Below are 20,937 nucleotides of genomic sequence, written 5' to 3' on the forward strand. Positions count from 1 at the left end.
GGAAATAACTTGAAGATATTTTTGGTTAGTTAAAAGTATGAAATTGTAAAGAAAGGCAAGGATTGCCCTTTTATCAGCTTCATAAACTAAATATGTAAAAGAGGTAGTTAATTCAAGATACTTTAAACAATTATGGTGCTTTATAAGTTTATTAAGTGATTGCACTTAGTGCCTTTGAGCCTCACATTAACCATGTTAAATAGTGGAACAGTTGTTTATGCTCTACAGATGAAGAAACCAAGGCTCAGGCAGTAGGAAGGACAGTGCAGCAGTTGCTTGTGCAATCAGATGAACCCACGTCCTCTCACTTGAAATCCCGTCCAGTGGGAACAACTGCAGTCACACTGCCTTTAGTTCAGGTGCCATTCCAGATACCGTGAATTGCTTATGAATAACTACCAAGTGTTTCATTGTGCAGACCAGAGTTATCTGTAATGACAACTCTGATGCAGAGTTGTTACCATGCCAGTGTTTTGAGTTCTCCATGATGAAATGCTTAGATATGAGGGAACTGCAACTATCAGTATCCAGACAGAACTAAGTGTGCTGTATTTAGAATGTGACATACTGACATTACATACACATTCTGTTCTCACAAAAGGGAACAATCTCATGATTGAAGTGCCACTTAATGTGGCAAAATGCCTGTTTTTCAGAAATGTGTTATATGAGAAGATCATTGGGGAAGAGAAAGCCTTCCTGATGTATCTATTTTGGAAGGTTTATATTCCACAGCATTCTGAAGGTACTTTCCTTCTTTCCCTTAGATCAGTGGTTCTCAACCTTCTGGCCCTTTAAATACAGTTCCTCATGTTGTGACCCAGCCATAAAATTATTTTCATTGCTACTTCACAACTGTAATTTTGCTACTGTTATGAATCGTAATGTAAATATCTGATATGCAGGATGGTCTTAGACGACCCCTGTGAAAGGGTCGTTGGACCGCCAAAGGGGTCGCGACCCACAGGTTGAGAACCGCTGCCTTAGATAGACCAATATGTAATGACAAAACCATCTGGAAAAAATCAGCTTGACATTGTCTGGGTAAAGAACTTGACAAAATGCAGACCTTTTGTTTTTGTTGGTGTAAATGTTTAGCTCTTGGTGTAGTCGATACCACTAAGGAAAAGCTGGGAGAGAGTAGCATGGCTCCTCAGGAAAAGTGTCCTTTGGGATAGAAACTTACTGAAAGTCCTTTTAGGATAAGTAACAGAAATAATATATTTGAGTCTTTATCCTTATTTTTATCGTTTTGTTGAAAAGCAGTTTTCCATTGCCTATGCCAGAAATATTTCTTCTAAGGTTTTCCCCTATCACTGATATAGAATGTTCTGGAGTTATTAGAAGATAGATTGCATAGGAGCTGAAAACCTTTAAGGATGCCTGCCTACAGAGTACAAATAATATAATTCTTCAAAAGCACTCGATTGTTTTATTTTAATTTTATATTTTATTGATTTCAAAGAGGAAGGGAGGGGGAGAGAGATACAGAGACATCAATGATGAGAGAGAATCATTGGTCCACTGCATCCTGTATGCCCCACCCTGGGGATCAAGCCCCAACCTTGATGGTGCCTGGGAATCGAACCATGACCTCCTGGTTTATAAGTCAACCATGGAGCCATGCTGGCCCGAAGCACTAGATTGTTTTATTAAATTGGTAATGGTTTAATGGTTGGTCTGCCTCTTGTGCAGTTGAAAAAGGTGATAAGACCTGGCCAATCACTTAAAAACCTAGATACCCTCTGTAGGTAGGACAAGGAAGACAGGCAAGAACTTATTCCCATTTCCTGTTTATCCTCTTCCGCTGTTCCTTCCTTTTGTCATCTTACTCTCCAGACTGGTTAGCCTGAAGCTTGTTGAAACAGTTTTGTTTTGAGGCATTTGTAAGAAAAGATAATTTAAAAATTTTTATTGATTCTTTTAGAGTGAGAGAGAGAGAGAGAGAGAGAGAGAGAAAGAGAGAGATTTGTTCTACTTATTTATGTATTCATTGGTTGATTCTTGTATGTTCCCTGACTTGGGATCGAACCTGAAACCTTGGCATGTCAGGACAATGCTCTAAACAACTGAGCTACCCGGCCAGGGCCAAGATAATTCTTTATGTAAATCTGTGTGCTAGGCATATCCTGGCAGGTCTAACTAAAGTCTATGGCAGTACTAGTTAAGAAAGAAGCAAAATGGATTCCGGGGAAAGAGGAGAAAGAGTGTATTCAAAAGTGTACCATCATCATTGGTTCAGGTAGTGTGCCTCAGCTGTATAGTATATTGTGCCTAATTTGGTTGTGATTCACTTTAAGGCCAATTTATTCTTTGAGCCTTGGATTTGAATGTTTTAATTTTTCAAAAATGTGTCTATCTTTCTCCAGTGCTATTGAAATTTTAGAGAATCAAGAAAAAGAAAAAAAAAAGCATCCATAATCCTATCCTCCTAATGAAACTACTGTTGCATATACTTTCAGCAACATCTTTTTTCTTCTGTAATTATTTTTGTGTGTCTAGAATTAGAAAATGCCTACGTTTTTGTCTCATGCTTCTGTGAAATGTCTTTCAGTGTGTCCTTGGAAAGCTGGCTGAAGGACAATAATTGGATGATATCCAGTAGTATGTTAGCTAAATTGTCATGCTAGTCTGAAAAGGAACTTTGTATTGCCTGCTGCTTTTTTTTCTCAGTAGGTGATTAATATTTGTGCACCATTACTATTTAGTAAGCTATGAACGAACTTTAAAATTATGCTGAGGATGAAGAGGATGGGAGACTAATGAGTTGTGTTTTTCAGAAATTGTCCTGATTAGTAGCTCAGATTTATCAGCTGCTACTTTTAGACATTCATTCTTTTGTTTGTTTCCATTTAAATGAGTTTTTTTCTTACTTATATCCAGATATATTTTCTATGGCAGAGTAATAAACTATTATCACTCTTCATTCTGATTGACAAACATAACAAGCTCTCTATGGGGAATAATAAATGATGCCAGATAAAATGAGAATGGCTGGAATTTTCATTGGAGAATACTTTTTTGGAAGAGTGGATAGATTGATGGAGTGGTTTTATTTTATTTTGCCTGAATCAAGTAAATTCCAGTACATTAAAGTCACTTATAGTTTTAATATAGTTTATTCTGTTAGGACAAATTTACTTGAGATTTCTTTTGTGACTCACAATGTAATGAAGTTTTGCAAATTTATTGTGTTAAAATTAGAAAAATTTTAAGTTAACCCTTGTTTAGCTAAATGAGCTGTATTTCTCAAGAAGTGGAAGTTCATACAAATTGGGATGCAACTCCCATGAGAATCTTTTATTTCAAATATGTACCTTGTGTTAGAAAGGTAGTTAGATGGTCTTTTTTTAAATCATCTTTGTTATTTAATCTTGAAGGATTAATTTTTCTTCTCTTCTATTTTCTTCTAAAAGTAGACCTATAATACTTACAACAATAATGGATCCATAAATATATCCTTAATCATCGGCCTACTTCAGTTTTGTTTATCACTATATTTGGCACCTCCCTACTACCTGGCAATAGCAGGGACTCAGATATTTGTTGATGGACAGTGTTGGTTATTGTTAATTGCAATAAAATAAACCTTCATTTGATCTTTATGTGGTAATGGGTTAATTGGAATTGTTTCTAAAATTACACTAAAAAGCCAAGTTACCTTTGTAACTTTAAGACCTCCATTAAAATATTTTGAATGTGTTCTTTCAAAGCTTTAGGCTGAAGGACTTTTCTGAAATTCCTCTCCGCCCTCCCTCTAGCTTCTAGAATGGAAATAGATTTTAGAAATAGCTGTAGTAATTTTAAACAAGTAAAATGACTGTTGACTGCAGTTTTCTGAGGCTAATGTAATAACACGTTCTCTTAGGTTGCCATGGGTAGTATGGTAAAAAAGTGTTGCGAGGTTTGATAATTAGCATAAAATTAAATATTCTAAATATTATTGGAATAATTTGATAATTAGAAAAAGTATTTCGTGCTTAATTTTAATTTATATGTATATACATAAATATAATTTCTCTTTTTAAAAAGTGAATATACAAATGAATGTTAAAACTGCACAAAGAGAAATATCCTAAATTATTCTATTTCTGTTTATTTCAGGGCTGAAAACAGACTGAATCATCTTTCAGAGTTAAAAGACGATCAAGACAAGATGGGGACTCCTGGTTCTGGAAGGAAAAGGACACCTGTCAAAGACCGATTTTCTGCAGAAGATGAAGCTCTAAGTAACATTGCCAGAGAGGTGTGTGTGGAAAACCCCCTCTCAACACTGACATGTACAGATGAGAATGTTGTAAAAATCCTGGGGTTAGAGAGTTATAGACGTTCATTCATTGAGCTAGTTTCAGAATGTTTGCTATAAATAATGTATTTGACTTCTGAAATACTGTGTTAGAATAAAATATAGTTGCCATTTCTTTACTTGGATATTTATTCAACTCATTTAAATTAATTTTTCATTTTCTTTTTGTGGATAATATGAGTTCTAGGTACTAGAACTAATATATTGATGTTTATAATTATAGTCCTAACATATTGAAATTTAAAATTAATCTTCATATTGAAACTTAAGATAATTAGAATCTTGAAAATATGATAACTAGATTATAGATGTTCATTGGGCTATATGCAGTTAATATGTATATTACACAGGAGGCACTGTATAAATGTTGATAGAAATAATCCTTATTTGGTATTTGCTCAGATTCAGTGTCTTAGCTGTTTTTTTAAATATTGCAGTGGAATTTTTATGTTTAATTTTTAGCTAGTAGCAGGGCTTCTGGAGCATTTTTGTTTCATTTTGTTGACAACTCAGAAAAAGAAAAAAAGGAAGGGGTGTCACCTGTTGAATCACTAGCAACATTTCCTGTTGCATATTAGAAATTTAGGATAACTCCTAGCTATGATTTCTTAGTGAGGTGCCAATTTTATTTCAGACTCTGACTCTATCTATAGCTGCAGACCTGCCCATAAACTAATGTAGTATTTGAATTGTTTAGAGTACTGCATTATTAAATTATATTTTTTTGGTGAGAATTAATCCCTCATCACTTCCTCTTAGTTATTCTTAGTAAATAACTCATTTCGAACTAGTGCTATTTCCTTTTGACATATTACACAGTCTTTTTTGGCCAGTTCATTGTTACATTTTTCCTCTTTTAAGCTACTCAGATAGCTTTTGAATTAGAAGTCAAATTCTGTAGGAGAATATTTGAAGCAAAGAAAAGTAATCTAAAAATTGACAATAAAATTTATATTACTTTAACAAAATTTAAAAATCAGATATTTTTAAATAAAAAGGTAAAGGATATTTTAAAATGAAATAAAGTAGCTATTACTCTACAGCCATATTAAATATTTGCATAAGTAAAGTATTTTGGAAGCCTCGTAGTTTTAGTTGAAAATTGAAACTATGTAAAATGTTTACTTCCAAAATTGGAGGCATATACTCAAATTTCTGAAAGGGGAGAGGATACCAGCGCCTGCTAGGCTCTTTTTGTACTGTTGTTAAGTATTTGAACTCTTTTTGAGGGTACGATGCTTCATTTACAAAATTGTTATAAAGTTCTAACATCCAACATTTGAGTACTTACTCTGTGACAAACACTATTCTAAGTATTAAAAATGCATTAATTAATTCAATCCTCACAAAATTCTGAGATTGGCTTTATTATTATTTTCATTTTACAGATGAAGAAACCATTGCACAGAATAGTTAAGTAACTTTTCTAAGGTCGTCACATAGCTAGGAAATAGTAGAGCTTAGATTCAAACAAATGATCTCTGGCTCCAAAGTCTGAGCATACAACCACTCACTCTGCTATACTGTATCTGAATCTTCTCCAGCTCCTTCATTAATTGTTTGTTTTCTATAACTTTTCATGATTTTGAAAGTACTTCCATATTTTGGTTCTCACAATAACCTTGTGAGTTAGGTAGGATAGGTATTATTATTATTATTAGCCTTATTTGTAGATAAGGAAACAGATGAAGCTGAGAGATAAATGTCAAAAAGGTGTTTCCATATCTTGGCTATTGTAAATAATACTGCAATGAAGATGGGGGTGTATATATCTTTTTGAGTTAGTGTTGGTTTTTTTGTTTGTTTTCATTAGATAAATACCCAGAAATGGAATTGCTGGACCATAAAGCAGTTCTATTTAAAAATTTTTGAAGAACCTCTGTGTTGTTTTCTATAGTGGCTGCACCAATTTTTATTTCACCAGTTCACAGTAGTTCTCTTCTCACCACATCCTTGCCAACACTTATTATTTCTTGTTCTCTTGATGAGAGCCTTTCTAACAGGTGTTTGGCAATATCTCATTGTGGTTTTGATTTGCATTTTCCTGATGATTAGTGATATTGAACACCTTTTCATGTATCTCTTAGCAATCACTATGTCTTCTTTGGAAAAATAGCTATTCAGATCTTCTACCCAGTTTTTAATTAGATTGTTGTGCTCTCTTCCACAGCACATATACATACTAAAATTCAGTTGTTTGTTCTAATTCTATGAAATATGCCGTTGGTATTTTGATAGGAATTGCATTCAATCTATACATTGCTTTGGATAGTATGGACATTTTCGTTTTTTAAAAATATTTTTATTGATTTCAGAGAGGAAGGGAGAGGGAGAGAGAGAGATGGATTTGGTGATGAGAGAATCATTGATTGACTGCCTTCTGCATGCCCCCTACTGGGGATCAAGCCTGCAACCTGGGCATGTGCCCTGACTCGGAATTGAGCCATTACCTCTTGGTTCATGCTCAACCACTGAACCATGCTGGCTGGGCTCTTTTTTAAAAAAAATAAATCCTTACTCCAGGATATGTTTTTCACTGATTCTAAAGAGACAGAAAGGGGGAGGGAGAGAGAGAGGCATTGATGTGGGAAAGAAACATCAATCAGTTGCCTCCTGTATACGCCATAAAAGGGGATCAAATTTGCAATCTGGTGACCTGACTGGGAATCAAACCCACCAACTTTTGGTGTACTGAACAGTGCTCCAGTCAACTGAGCCAACAGGCCAGGGCAGTCTTCCCTCTTCTTGAATTTTTTTGGAATAGTTTGAGAAGGATAGGTGCTAGTTCTTCTCTGAACCTTTGGTAAAATTCACCTGTGAAGCCATTTGTTCCAGGACTTTTGTTTGTTGGGAACATTTTGATTATGGCTTCAGTTTCATTAGATGTAATCAGTTCATTCACATTTTCTGTTTCTCCTTGAATCAGTGTTGAGAGATTGTGTGTTTCTAGGAATTTATTTATTTTTCCCAGATTGTCCCATTTGTTGGCATATAGTTGTTCATAATATTTTCTTACAGTCCTTTCTATTTCTGTGGTGTCAGCTGTTATTTCTCCTCTTTCATTTCTGATTTTATTCATTTGCGTCCTCTCTTTTTCCTGACGAATTTGGTTGAAAGTTTATTAATCTAGTCTTCTCTTTTCAAAGAACCAGCTCTTCTTGGTTCAGTGATCTTTTGTATTTTATAAAGACTATTTTGGGTTGTTTTTTTTGCTCTGATTTTTATTATTTCTTTCCACTTACTTTAGGCTTTGTTTTTTGTTTTTATTTGTTTGTTTGTTTTTTAAATATATATTATTATTGATTTCAGAGAAGAAGGGAGAGAGAGAGAGAGAGAGAGAGAGAGAAACATTGATGAGAAAATGATGAGAGAGAAGCATTTATCGGCTACCTTCTGCATGCCACCTACCGGGGATCAAGCCCACAACCAGAGCATGTGTTCACAGGTTGACACACTCAGCCACTGAGCCACACTGGCCATGTTGTTATTCTTTTTCTAGTTCCTTTAGGTGTAAGGTTAGATTGTTTATTTGAGATTTATTTTATTTCTTGAAGTAGACCTGCAATGCTAGGAATTTCCCTCTTAGGACTACTTTCCCTGTGTCCCTTAGATTTTGGCTTGTTGTGGTCTCCTTTTCATTTGTTTCAGGATATCTTTTTATTTCTTCCTTGATCTCATTGTTAACTCATTTTTTTTTAGTAACATGTTATTTATCCTCAATGTGTTTGTGTGTTTTTCAGATTTTTTTCTTGTGATTGATATCTAGTTTCATACAATCATGGTCAGAGAAGATGCTTGATATTTGATTTCAATCTTCTTAAATTTATTGAGACTTGTTTTGTGTCCTAACATGTGGTCTGTCCTAGAAAAGGTTCCATGTGCACTTGAAAAGAATGTATGTTCTGCTCCATTGGGGTGAAATGCTCTGAAGATATTCAGGAAATCCATCTAATCTAGTGTGTCATTTAAGGCCGCTCTTTCCTTGTTGATTTTCTGTCTGGAAGATATATTCATTTATGTCAGTGGTGTATTTATACAGTTATGAGTATATGAAACACAGAGTTTATTCTTGTATTTTTATTATTTACTAGAAGCCTGTTGCACGAAGATTCACACAATAGGCCTTCCTTCCCCTGGCTGCTGGTACCGGTTTTCCTCCGGCACCTGGGACCCAGGCCTTTGGTCTGGCCACAGCGAGGCCTGGCTTCTCCGCTGCAGCTGTAGCAGAGAAGCCAAGCCTCTTTAGTCTTCACTCTTCACTTTTCACTTTTCACTTCAGCTGGAGCCTTCAGTCTTCGCTCCGTGCCTGCATATGCAAATTAACCGCCATCTTTGTTGGCTTAATTTGTATAGTCGCTCTGATTGGCTGGTGGGCGTAGTGGAGTGACACCAATTTGCGTGTTTCTCTTTTATTAGTGTATATTTTTATATTCTTACTTATTACTTATTGTTTTATTTTCCATATGAACAACTGTAAACCTACTTTGCCTCCCTCTGTAAATGGGTCTTGTTCTCTTATCCATTCAGTTATCCTCTGTCTTTTGGCTGGAGCATTTAAATCATTTACATTTAAAGTGATTATTGATAAGTACATATTTATTGGCATTCTGTTCTTCATACCTGTGTTTCTCTTTTCCCCCTTCTTTCTTCTTCTTAATGAAGACGCTTCAACATTTCTTGAAATACTGGTTTGGTGGTAATGAACTCTTTTAGTGTTTTGTTGCCTGGAAATATCTTTATTTCATCTTCAATTTTTAAATGATAGCCTTGCTGGTAAGGTAATCTTGGTTATAGGCCCCTGCTTTTCATCATTGAATATTTCATGTCAATCCCTTCTGGTATGATATGTTTTGTTGAGAAATCAGCTGACAGTCTTATGGGAGGCTAACTGTCTTTTCCTTGCTGCTTTTAAGGTTCTGTCTTTGTCTTTGACCCTTGGAATTTTAATTTTGATGTGTCTTGGTGTAGGCCTCTTTGTGTTCATCTTACTTAGGACTCGCTGTGCTTCCTGGACTTGTATGTCTTTTTCCTTCATCAGGTTAGGGAAATTTTCAGTCATTAGTTCTTCAAATAGGTTCTCAATTTCTTGCTCTCATTATTCTTCTAGTATCCTCATGATGAGGATGTCATTATACTTAATGTTGTCTATAAGTTCTCTTAAACTATTCTCATTTTTTTAAGTGACCAGTGGCACAATCTCCTTGATCACCTTAGCTGGGTGCTCCAGAAATGTCCCTTGTGCGGGTTATGTGAGTCCTCCTGTTGTAATTGAGTCTTGATTGCTAATAGCCTGTTCATGTGTGGGGTTGACCCTCAGGTTGGCTGACTGAGGATTGACCCTGACCACAATGTATCAGCTGCTGTGAGGTGTTAACCACACTTAGTGGAATTTGCCTCTGCTGAGGCCTCCCTTTGGATGTGCCTGTTGTGTAGCGAATTGGATCCTTCTCTGATGTTGACTGAGGCTTGCCGATGTATGTGTCAGTTCTGGACTCTTGGGAGGGACTTTGGTGCAAATCAGTGTCAGATGCTGTCTGTGTCTGGTCCTGGGCAACCTGTTTGGAGCTAGAAAGTGATCCACGGTTTGTGGCTGCCTCTGCTGTGCCTGGGTGTACGTGAGAAGGACCAAGCTGCACATCAAGGCTGGTTTCCACCAGCACTAAGTCCAGGGGCAGGTCAGCAAGGCACCCCCGAGATCCGCCTAATGGCTGCCTGTTAGGCTCAGTCACTGAAAGAGCCTCTGGTAGTACTTGAGTTGCAAGAGATAGGTTCTCAGTGAATCACAGAGGTAGGGGTGAGCGATGTTGACTAGATTGATACAGTCTTAAACTTGGTGCCAGTGCTGGGTTTGAGGCCACTTAGTGAAAGTCCCAGGGTACACCAAGGCTTGCTGCCATCTGCTGGGTTTCCTCAGACTTTTATGGTGGGACAAGGTCTCATGGAATTGTCAGGGTAAGGGCAGCAGAGTTTATCGGGCCCAAACAGACCAAGATTTGGCCGTGTGAAGGAAGGGCTCTAAAGGGTCAAAGGGGTCGAATGTGCGAGGGAAAAATAGCCCCTGTGCTAGAACCACACCAATCAGTCTGGCCTGGATTTTACCCAGACCTCCTGGAGAGCTTGAGCTCAGCAAGGCAGGGCTGTAGGGAATCCACAGGGTGGGGCTAGTAGATCTCTGGTGAGGGGGAGGCACTCCTCAGGCACTCAGCAAGGTCGGGGGAAATGGCCTATGTTCCAGAACCACATCTCAGTTTGTTCTGGATTTTGCCTGGATCTCTTGGAGTGCTTTATCTCAGCAAGGTGATCTGCCAGGAATCAGGAGAGTGGGTTTTCTGGGAGTCCAGAGGGTGGGGCTGCTGTGAGTTTGATGGGTGGGACTAGTGCATCTTTGTGAAGGGGAGCCACTGGTAAGGTTCTTGGCAAGATGGGAGAAATAGTTCCCACCCGAGAGCCACACTACTCAGTCATTGATATCCTCTGAGCCTGCCCGACCTCTACACCCTGGGCCCAGACAGGTGACCCCCTCAGCAGGGCATGAGTTCAGGTTGAGTGGCTGCAAACAAGATTTTGTGTACTGGCCCTTTAAGAGATGCTTAGCCCAGCTGGTGTGGCTCATCAGTTGAGAATTGACCCAGGAACCAAGAGGGCACCGGTTTGATTCCCTATCAGGACACAGGCCTGGGTTGTGGGCTCCATCCCAATAGTGGGGTGTGCAGGAGGCAGCCCATTGATGTTTCTCTCTCATTGATGTTTTTATCTCTCTCATTGATGTTTTTATCTCTCTCTCTCTGCCTCCCTCCCTTCCTCTCTCTAAAAATCAATAAAAAAAAATATATATTTTTTTTAAAAAGAGGGTGCCTAGGTTTCAAGCAGACACACCTATCTCCCTGGCGGACAGAATGCCAACTGATCTCCACAGCCAGATGTTATGTGGGTGCTTGTTCCTGGCTCTGGCACTCTGGACAGCAGAGCCTGGCATGGCGTTGACACACCCTCGCTCCTAAGGGGGAACCTTGGCAGCTGAGGGATCTTTCCAGATTCTCAGCCACCATCTGTGAGAGTGGGGCCAGCCTATTTCTCATCTCTTCCTTCCTACCAGTTTCCATGTGGCTTCTGTAAATCCTTGGTTATAAGACTTCTGTTCAGCTAGTCTTCAGTTGGTTATTCAGGTTGATTGTTCTCTATTTTAGTTGTGATTCCAGTTTGGTCCTGATAGGAGGTGAGTGCAACTTCCACCTACTCCGCCACCATCTTGGATCTCTCTCTTAGTTTTTGGATGATCTGAGAATCCTTCCAGCTCTGAAATTCTGTGATTTCTTTCAAGATCCATGACCCAAAGAAAATTAATGCTCATAATGCACAGTTCTTTTAATTCTAAAAAAATCAGTGAGAGGCATAGAAATTGAACATGTTTTATAGGAGTTAGAGTCTAGCAAATAGTGTTTGGAGACATTTTTGTTGAGCAGAATTTACACGTGTACATATTTGGTGCGTAAACCTACTCTTAGTAATAAGGAGGAAAGAAAGCTCTATGGCTGTTTAACGTTTGTGCTGCTAGAACTTTTGGATTTCATTTTTTAATAGCTTAATGAGATATAATTCACATAACATAATTCACCCATTGGAAGTATGTAATTCAAATATACCAATAGTTTTGGTATATTACATTATTAGTTATTTAAAGTTGTTAAAATACATATAACAAAATTTGCCATTTTAACCATTTTTAAGTCTACAATTTAGTGCCATTAATTACATTCACTCTGTTGTGTAACCATCACCACTATCTATTTCTAAAATCTTTTCATCACTCTACACAGAAATTCTGTAACCATTAAGCAATAACTTTCTACTTCCCTCTCTCCCAGCCCCTGGTAACTTTTTTTTTTTAAAGCATTCATTTTATTTTGTTTTTTAAAAATGTGTTTGTACTGATTTCAGAGACAGGAAGGCAAAGAAGGGAGAGGGAGAGAGAAATAGAAACATCAATGATGAGAGAGAATCAATCATTGATCGGCTGCCTCCTGCCTGCCTTCTACTGGTGATTGAGCCTGCAATCCAGACATGTGCCCTGACTGGGAATCGAACCATGACCTCCTGGCTCACAGGTATCTGGTGCTCAACCATTGAGCAACACCAGCCAGGCAGACTTTTAATTTACTATATGTCTCCTGCATTTGACTTTTCTAGATATTTCATAAGTGGAATTATATAGTATTTGTCCTTTTGTGTCTGGCTTATTTCACTTACCATCATGTCTTCAAAATTTACCCATGTTCTAGCATGTATCAGAATTTCATTCCTGCACCCCCCTGTAAGTGACTTAATTCCTTTATATGACTGAATAATATTTCATTGTATATATATCCTAAATATGGTTTATCTATTTATTTGTTAATGGACACTGATTAGATTTCATTTTGCTCCCTAAGGAGGTAATAGCCATTGTAGGCATCCAGTAATGAGAACCAAAAATTTGTGGTTTCGCAGCCTGAGAAAGATACAAAAGGAACATTTGTGCTTAATTTAAAAGATATTGTTCATTGTTATTGTTGTATGGAATGATAGTCTTGATTGCTCAATAGAGCTAATGATCTTTTCATAGTTATCTTGCTATCTTATTTGAATAATTCATTTTTAGGTCTTGGCAAATTAAGGATAAAATACAGCAAGGATACCAGCTTTATTATTATTGTTGTTGTTGTTAATCCTCACCCTAGGATATTTTTTCCATTGATTTTCAGAGAGAGTAGAAGGGAGGGAGGAAACCAAAAGGAAGAGGGTGGAAAGAGAGAGAGAGAAGCATTGATTTGAGAAAGACATATTGATTGGTTGCCTCCCACACGCACCCTGATGGGGTGGGGTTCGAATTTGCAACCCAAGTATGTGCCCTTGACTGGAATTGAACCTATGGGAATCGGTACGCGTGCCTATGCTCTAACCACTGAGTCACACCTGCCAGGGCAAGGATACTAGCTTTTAAAAATGCAAAGACTCGCCCTGGCTTATGTGGCTCAATTGATCTCTAAAAATCAATAAAAATATTTTTAAAGAATGCAGAGAAGAATTATAATCAGCAATAATTAAGAACATTAATGCCATGTTTTATTTGAGAATAGGGTGGTGGTTCTTTATTCTTTACCTTAGGATGTTTATTGGTTTGAGGGAGGGAGGGAGTGAGGGAGGGGGAGAAAGAGAGAGAGAGAAAGAGAGAGAGATCGGTTTTCTCCTGTACACCCCCTGACCAGGGACTGAACCTGCAACCTAGGTATGTGCCACGACCAGGAACTGAACCCACAACCTTTTTGGTATACAAGGTGAAACTCCAATCAATACAGCAAGGATACCAGCTGGGAGTCACCTGGCTGGGAGAGAATAGAGGTTTTTTTGTTTTGTTTTGTTTGTTTATTCCAACATGGCCTGGCCCTAGCAGGTTTGCTCAGTGGTTAGAGTGTTGGTCCTAAGACAGAAGGGTCTCAGGTTTGATTCTGGTCAACGGCATGTACCTAAAATATCCTTGGGTGAGAACTAAAAACATGGTCCTGGCCGGTGTGGCTCAGTTGATTGGGTGTCATCCCGTGCACTGAAAGATTACTGGTTTGATTCCCAGTCAGGGCACATGCCTGGGTTGTGGGTTCCATCCCAGCAGGGGTTGTGAAGGAGGCGGCTGATTGATGTTTTGCTCTCACATTGATGTTCTCTCTCTCCTTCTCCCTTCTGTTCTCTCTAAAAATAAAAAAATCTTAAAAACAAATAAACAACCATGAATTTTGAATGTCATTCATTCAGTAAATGTTTATTGAGCATCTACTCTTCACAGATGGTGTGTCAGGTACAGAGGATATGGGGTGGAAAGGGCTAACATGGTCATTTCCCTTATGTAGCTTAGATTCTAGAAAAGATAATAGACATAAAGCAAGTAATTTCCTAATGGACTGGTTCCTCAATTTTCAGCTCCTTTTTTCTTTCATAATTAATGTCTACATTTAGTATGGTGATTTCTTTTCTGAAATCGAAAGCTGTGATTGTCAGTGTATGTCAGTGTATGTCACAATCAGTGGTATTCTTGGAATCGAGAGAACAGTTTAACTGTGTCAAGTGCTTTGAGTGAATAGTAAATGGTTTTATTATAGAGTGTGTGACAGGGCAACTCAGGTTTTGGGAAGGCTTTCTTGAGAAATGATTTCAAATGGTTTTTGAAGGATGAGTGCAATTATTTAGGTGGTGGGGCAGGGGTATGAGTGGGAAGGGAATTGTCAGATGTTGGGAAGAGCTTTCCAGTCAGAGGGAACTCTAAGGGACAAGCTTTTGAGCTGAAAGAATATTGAGAATTCAGATAACAAAAATAACAGCTGACATTACTGAGCTGTTGTTATAAGCCAGGCACTGTTCTAAGTACTTTAAATGTATTTAATCCTCATAACTCTGTTGAGTCTACTATTCTCATTTCTCAAGGATGAATCCAAGGCATGGAGAAGGGAAGTAATTTGCAGTTACTAGAAAGAGGTAGAGCTGAAATTTACATTTGGGCTTCTGCACTCTTAACTATTGTGCCTCCCATAATATCACTGTTAATAACCTAGACAGCAAAAAGGAGAGTAGCCAGAGGTTAGTTACAGGTGCCAGATCATGTAGGCCAGTGGTTCTCAACCCAGGGTCATTTTGTCCCCCAGGGGACATTTAGCAGTGTAGAGATATTTTTGCCTGTCACAAGGGGTGTGGAAGGAGAGAGAGACAAGGGGGTGTGCTCCTGACATTTGTGGGTAGAGGCCAGGGATACTGCTAAAACATCCTACAGTGTATAGTAAACCTTCCCCACCACCCCCCAATGAAAAATAAACTGGCCTAATTGTCAATAGGGCAAGATTGAGAACCCTGATATGAACTCTTACAGAATCTGTTTAGGATTTTGGTCTGTCATAAGAGCAGTGGAAAAACATTGAAGGGTTTTAAGTAGTGGTACCACATGATCAGATTTGTGCCATATGAGGATGACTTTACTGTAAGTTTGATATTATAGCAGAAAGAGGCGTCAGTGGATGAGGGGGAGGACTCATAAGTCTTGCAGAGGCAGTGGTGGCTTGGCCTAGAGTGATGACAGTGGGATGATGAGAGGTTGTTGGAATGGAGAGGTAAGTAGTTGGACATTCAAGGTGTGACTATGGTTATATAGCAGCCAGGGGAAGTTTTGGCTTGTGCATCTGGGTGGATAGTAGGGAACATTAGAGTGGGGAGGAGGTTTGGGGAAGGAAGATCATGTATTTGTGTTGGCATGTGTTGAGTTAAGGTGCCTGTGAGGCATCTAAGTGGAGATTTTGAAGAGGTAGTTTTGGGAATATAGATCAAGAGGTCAAAGGAGAGGTTTGTGCTGAAGATAGATCTTTTGAGACTTGTCAGCATGTAGAAGGTAATTGAAATCAAGAGTGTGGATGAAATTCTCTAGGGAGAAGGTATAGAGTTGAAGAAAATCACTCCTCAAGTAGAGCCCTAAAGAGCTAAGATTTCAAAGCCCAGTCTCAAGTTTTTCTTAATTCTGACACTTTTTTTGATCATTGTGTGTTTGCTTCAGATTGTTCCATGCAAATTGGATTTGTCTGAAAAAGTAACTCCACAGGAGGCAGAATTACTCTTATTTAAAATACCTTTAAATGTTCTCAGTGATGGTACACAAAAATTTTTAAGAGATTCTGAAATGTGAGTTACTTTTTCAGAGTTATAAAAAGTGTATGTTTTTCTTTCCATTTCTACGCAGTTAAAAAATAAATTAAAAATCCCCCCTCTGTATTTATTGATTTTATTAGACAGATTCTTTGAAAGTGTAAATCTAAGTTGTTATTCAGTCATTTGGGATTCCTTTTGTTGGTATTAGTGCATGAATTCAGCCAATGCCCATCAAGGGCAGATCTCTCTTTATTCCATCCAGTGTTACTCTCAAATCTCTCTGTCCCTTGATTTGTCCCTCTAACCAGAATGAAGGGAGGATTTTTGAACCCTAAGACTTAGTTTTGTGTCAATATGATTGGAAAAATATTTGGTATAATGTTCACTGTCATAATCTTCACCATTCCTGTGACTTACAGGAATTTGGGGGTAAAAATTCAAATAGCATAGTATTATTAACCTAAATGTGAAGACAATACACTGTACTAGCAAAACCTCCCCTCTCCCCCCAGTATATCTGCTAAAACTGATTCATATTTTCTCCTTTGGTTAGATATGTCATTATAGATTAAAAGTTTCAGTTTTCCTGTACTATCTTTTTATTGGGTTGTACTTAGACCTCAGTACTAAAGTCTATAATCTTAAATTTCCTCTTTGATTCCAAAAGAATATTTTGCTATCAAAAGGTCTTTGAATAAAAGGCAGATATAGTTTGACAGCAGAAGAAAATGGGTTAAAATCTCTATATTTGATCTAATACATATTGGTATTTATGCTCAGAAAAATTTAAATATTTGGTCTTCAAGTATCAAAAGCTTTTAAAAAGGTGGTGCAACGTAATTATATTGTAAGATCTAAGAAAAATGCAACCTAAGATTTTCTACTAAAGGGATGTTGCTAGGAAATTGAGTGATGATTTTTATTTGTTAATTTGGAAACCATAGCAACACAATAAATATTATGTCTCTTAATTTGACTTTCAGGGTTCTTTTGGCATGAGTGCCATGGAAGAATAAACAGAATTAAACACAGTAAACTCTGAGTCTTAGCTACCTGAATTAGTCATTTTCCATGAATGTTTTACTTCTTAGAATTTTGTGTTTCAGATTTCTTGAAATTTAAGCATAGTCTGTAAAGGTCCAGATTATACCTATCTCTATAACTCATGCCAGTTGCATGAGTTTTATATTATGGATATACATGCAGGCTGACAATTACAGACATGGTTCAGTCAGTGCATTATGAAATTTAATTTGCCTCTCTTTAAAACTGTTACATGATCACAGTAGGCAAAAGCTTTAAAACTAGAGTTTTCCCTTTTTAAAAAAAAAAATTTTTTTTTTAATTGATTTTTTACGTAGAGGAAGGGAGAGGGATAGAGAGTTAGAAACATTGATGAGAGAATAACATCGATCAGCTGCCTGCACATCCCCTACTGGAGATGTGCCCGCAACCAAGGTACATGCCCTTGACTGGAATCGAACCTGGGACCCTTCAGTCCGCAGGCCGACGCTCTATCCACTGAGCCAAACTGGTCAGGGCAAGGTTTCCCTTTTTATAAAGATACAGGAGTGTGTGTTTTGATGTATTATTCTTTCTGGAAAAATAGTAAATGCTGAAAGGTTTTGATGATAATATATGTGTCCATGAGTCCACCACCCAACATTAACTGATGTCAACATTTTGTGACAGTTGTTTTTGATCTTTTCTTTACAAAGAGGCAGGAAGGGAGAAAGAAGACATTACAAACCAAGTTCAGGACCCTTTGTTTCACTCCCCACGCCCAGGCCTACCTCCCCACCACAACAGGGGACCACTTTAATAAAATAATAATATATTCTTCCTGTCCATTTTCTAAAAGTTCTAGTATAGCCCTGGCTGGTGTGGTTCGATTGGGCATTGTCCCACGTACTGAAAAGTTGCTGGTTTGATTCCCAGTCAAGGCACATGCCCAGGTTGGGGGCTCAATCCCTGGTAGGGAGCATGCATCACTCTCACACATCAATGTTTCTCTCTCTCCCTCTCCCTTCCTTTCTCTTTCTTTAAACATCAATAAAATTCTTTAAAAATAAATAAAAGTTCTCCCTGGTTTTATGGATTTTTGTGTATTGCTTCCTAAGCACTTTACAGGCACAGGGGTATGAAACAACTGAACCATGTGAGCAACTGCCAGAATAATAGTGCAGTATGGCTGGAGAGAGGTCGGGGAACGGGAAACAGCCCCAGTGTTTAAGAGCCGGTTCGATCAGGGACTGTGGAAGAAAGGCTGGGTTGGACATAAAGATTTGCAAACTACCAATATTACTCATGCAGGGAACATAGAGTGAAAAAAGTGAGATCAAGCCTGGAAGCTTTTATTATATTAAAATTTAAAAAATTTAAGGCGCTAGCAGGGGAAAATGAATCTATATATGAATGATTCTAAGGAAGAGAGGTTGAGTCAAAAGGAAAACCAGGAAAGATTAGTGTTGCAGAAAGCCAGAAGGTGAGATTTTAAAGAAGAAATTGAGTGATCATTGATGTTGGAAGTCAGATAGGACAAGTGAGAGAAGAATAGAAAAATTTTACTAGGTTTGGTAGTTAGCGGTCATTAGTTACTTTTGCATGAGCAATTTCAATAAAGTGATTTAGACAGAAGCCAGAATGCAGTCATTTGATGCAAGTGAGAATTAAGGAGGGAGGTGCTAGTAGAAAAGTAGGTTATAAAGAGAAGACAAGGTAGAATTTAACCAGATGGTATTTTTCGTTTGTTTTTATAAGATAAGAGAGAGGCTTTGAACCTACTTATGATGAGAAGAACAAACCAATAGAGTGGGAAAGTAAAGACAGAAGAGAGATCAGATAGTTTGGCAAATTCCCTGTGGAGTATGGACTTTATGTTAGATAACAATATATAAATTTATATTAGTTTATTGTTATATAATATAATTCTCTTGCCTTTGAATCTTAGGATGATGGGATCAAACTTTAAAAAAAATTAACATAGTTTTTTTTTTCCCAATAATACTCCCAAATGAAATTTGACTTGTGGATTATATTCCAAGGAAACAGTAAGCACTGTCCAGTGGATTGGATAGATCCCGCCTTACTTGTAGACCTACTGGACAAATGGAAGCGTTATAATAGGATTGGCCTTAGTTGAGTTTATTTGCAGTACCCCTGGGAACTACGGCAAATTTACATTAGCTCTGTGTTTATCTGAAGCAGTAACAGAATTCACATTTAAAATTCAGAAAGTATAAGGATGCTTTTGCATATTGGGCATCATAAAATATATTATGGCTAATCAAATTTTACTTTAGGATGTTTTATTTCGATTGTTTCTTGGTGTTGCAGGCAGATTAATTCAACAATTTATAGTATGGACTATCAAGGGTGGAAGGAGAGTTGAAATGGATAAAGTGAAGTTGGAATTAGGAAACAGAATGCTTAGAAGAGGAAAATGTTGGAATGGAAATGAAAGATTGGATTCCAGGGACCTTGAACAGGAAGATTTGGTTAGGAAGTAGGAGGCCCCGAGAACTTGTGTTTGGAACAAATGTAACACGGGTTTCATTTCTGTAGATTGGAAAATAGGGAAGTCAGCCCTCTTCACTGAGGGAAGAGGAGTTTGCTTTTATTCACTCTTAAGTTTATTAATAAGAGACCCATTAGACAGAAATGTCGACTTTGATTTTGGTCAGAGCTTGAGATGTTAGATTTGAGTCATTCTCATTGGCTGGTAAGTGAAAATATGGAATAAGAAGATGAAAGGCTGTGCAGCAAAGGACATTACCTACATTGGGGGTAGTAAAGTCATGGTCAAAGAAATAAGAACCAGAATGGTACCATTTCACAGAAAAGAAAGAATTTATGTTAAGTTGAAAAATCTTAGGATAATTCATCCAAAGTAAACCTTTATTATTTGTCTAAAGATATGCTCTTTCTTATACTTGGGGTTTAAAGATACAAGTGTGGCAACATGGTTAAGAGTGTTAACTAGAGTCAGATTCTTAGGATGTGAATCTCAGCTCCGTACTTGCTGGCCAAGGACTGTTGGGCAAGTTACTGAACCTTTCCATACCTCAAGGAGTTAGTTTGTGGATTAAAGACAAATAAGCATCTAGCTTTGCTTAGGTAACTGCTGAAATGGTAGTAGTTATATTATCTTCCACATTATTTTGAAAGTTTGGGTTTTGATTATGAGATTATTCTGATAACGTTATTTTAATTGTATAAATCAGTGGTTCTCAACCTTCCTAATGCCGCAACCCTTTAATACAGTTCCTCATGTTGTGGTGACCCCCCCAACCATAAAATTATTTTCGTTGCTACTTCATAACTGTAATTTTGCTTCTGTTATGAATCGTCATGTAAGTATCTGATATGCAGGATGTATTTTCATTGTTACAAATTGAACATAATTAAAGCATAGTGATTAATCACAAAAACAATATGTAATTATATATGTGTTTTCCGATGGTCTTAGGCGACCCCTGTGAAAGGGTCGTTTGACCCCCAAAGGGGTTGCAACCCACAGGTTGAGAACCGCTGATATAAATACTAAAATCAGAGGTAAGGTTACCCCTTAACTGAATTTAATATAGTTTGAATTGGATTCTGGTATACTGCCATTAAGTTTAATCATTATTTCCCACATGTGTTCCTTGGAATACAATTTTTGAAGAATTATTTAGGGTTTATTTCGTAGTGTGATCATGTAAGTCTGAAAATGCTTTATTATTTTATCCCTGTCTTGGAAATTCATAAAGACTGATTTAAAAAAAAGTGTAAGTTGGCATTTTCCAAACGTACTAGATCACTAGATAGATTTCTTTTCTCCTGTTTTATTTATTGAATTTTATGTACTGAAATGTTGCATATTTTACTATTAGTTTATCTTCGGCATTGTATTTTTTTTTTTATGTACCCAGTACTCTGCTAAAAATTTTAAAATTGAGATATAAGTTAAATATCATTACATTTGTTATTTT

At 37.4% G+C, this 20,937-nt stretch overlaps 1 protein-coding gene across 28 annotated transcripts in view; it reads left to right on the plus strand.

The window, feature by feature from the left end:
- Positions 1–20,937, plus strand: part of LRRFIP2 (LRR binding FLII interacting protein 2) — a 101,477-nt gene that overhangs the window by 11,839 nt on the left and 68,701 nt on the right. For all 28 annotated transcript variants that reach the window (XM_070391708.1, XM_070391709.1, XM_070391704.1 and 25 more), the window contains exon 2: positions 4,105–4,246. In XM_070391708.1, coding sequence (XP_070247809.1) covers positions 4,157–4,246 — 90 coding nt within the window. In that variant the 5' untranslated portion in view covers positions 4,105–4,156. The remainder of the gene's footprint in view (positions 1–4,104; positions 4,247–20,937) is intronic.

Source organism: Myotis yumanensis, unplaced genomic scaffold (genome assembly GCF_028538775.1).
Source record: "Myotis yumanensis isolate MYYU_CA2020_CCGP unplaced genomic scaffold, mMyoYum1.0.hap1 SCAF_14, whole genome shotgun sequence".
In the NCBI taxonomy this organism is placed as follows: Eukaryota; Metazoa; Chordata; class Mammalia; order Chiroptera; family Vespertilionidae; genus Myotis; species Myotis yumanensis.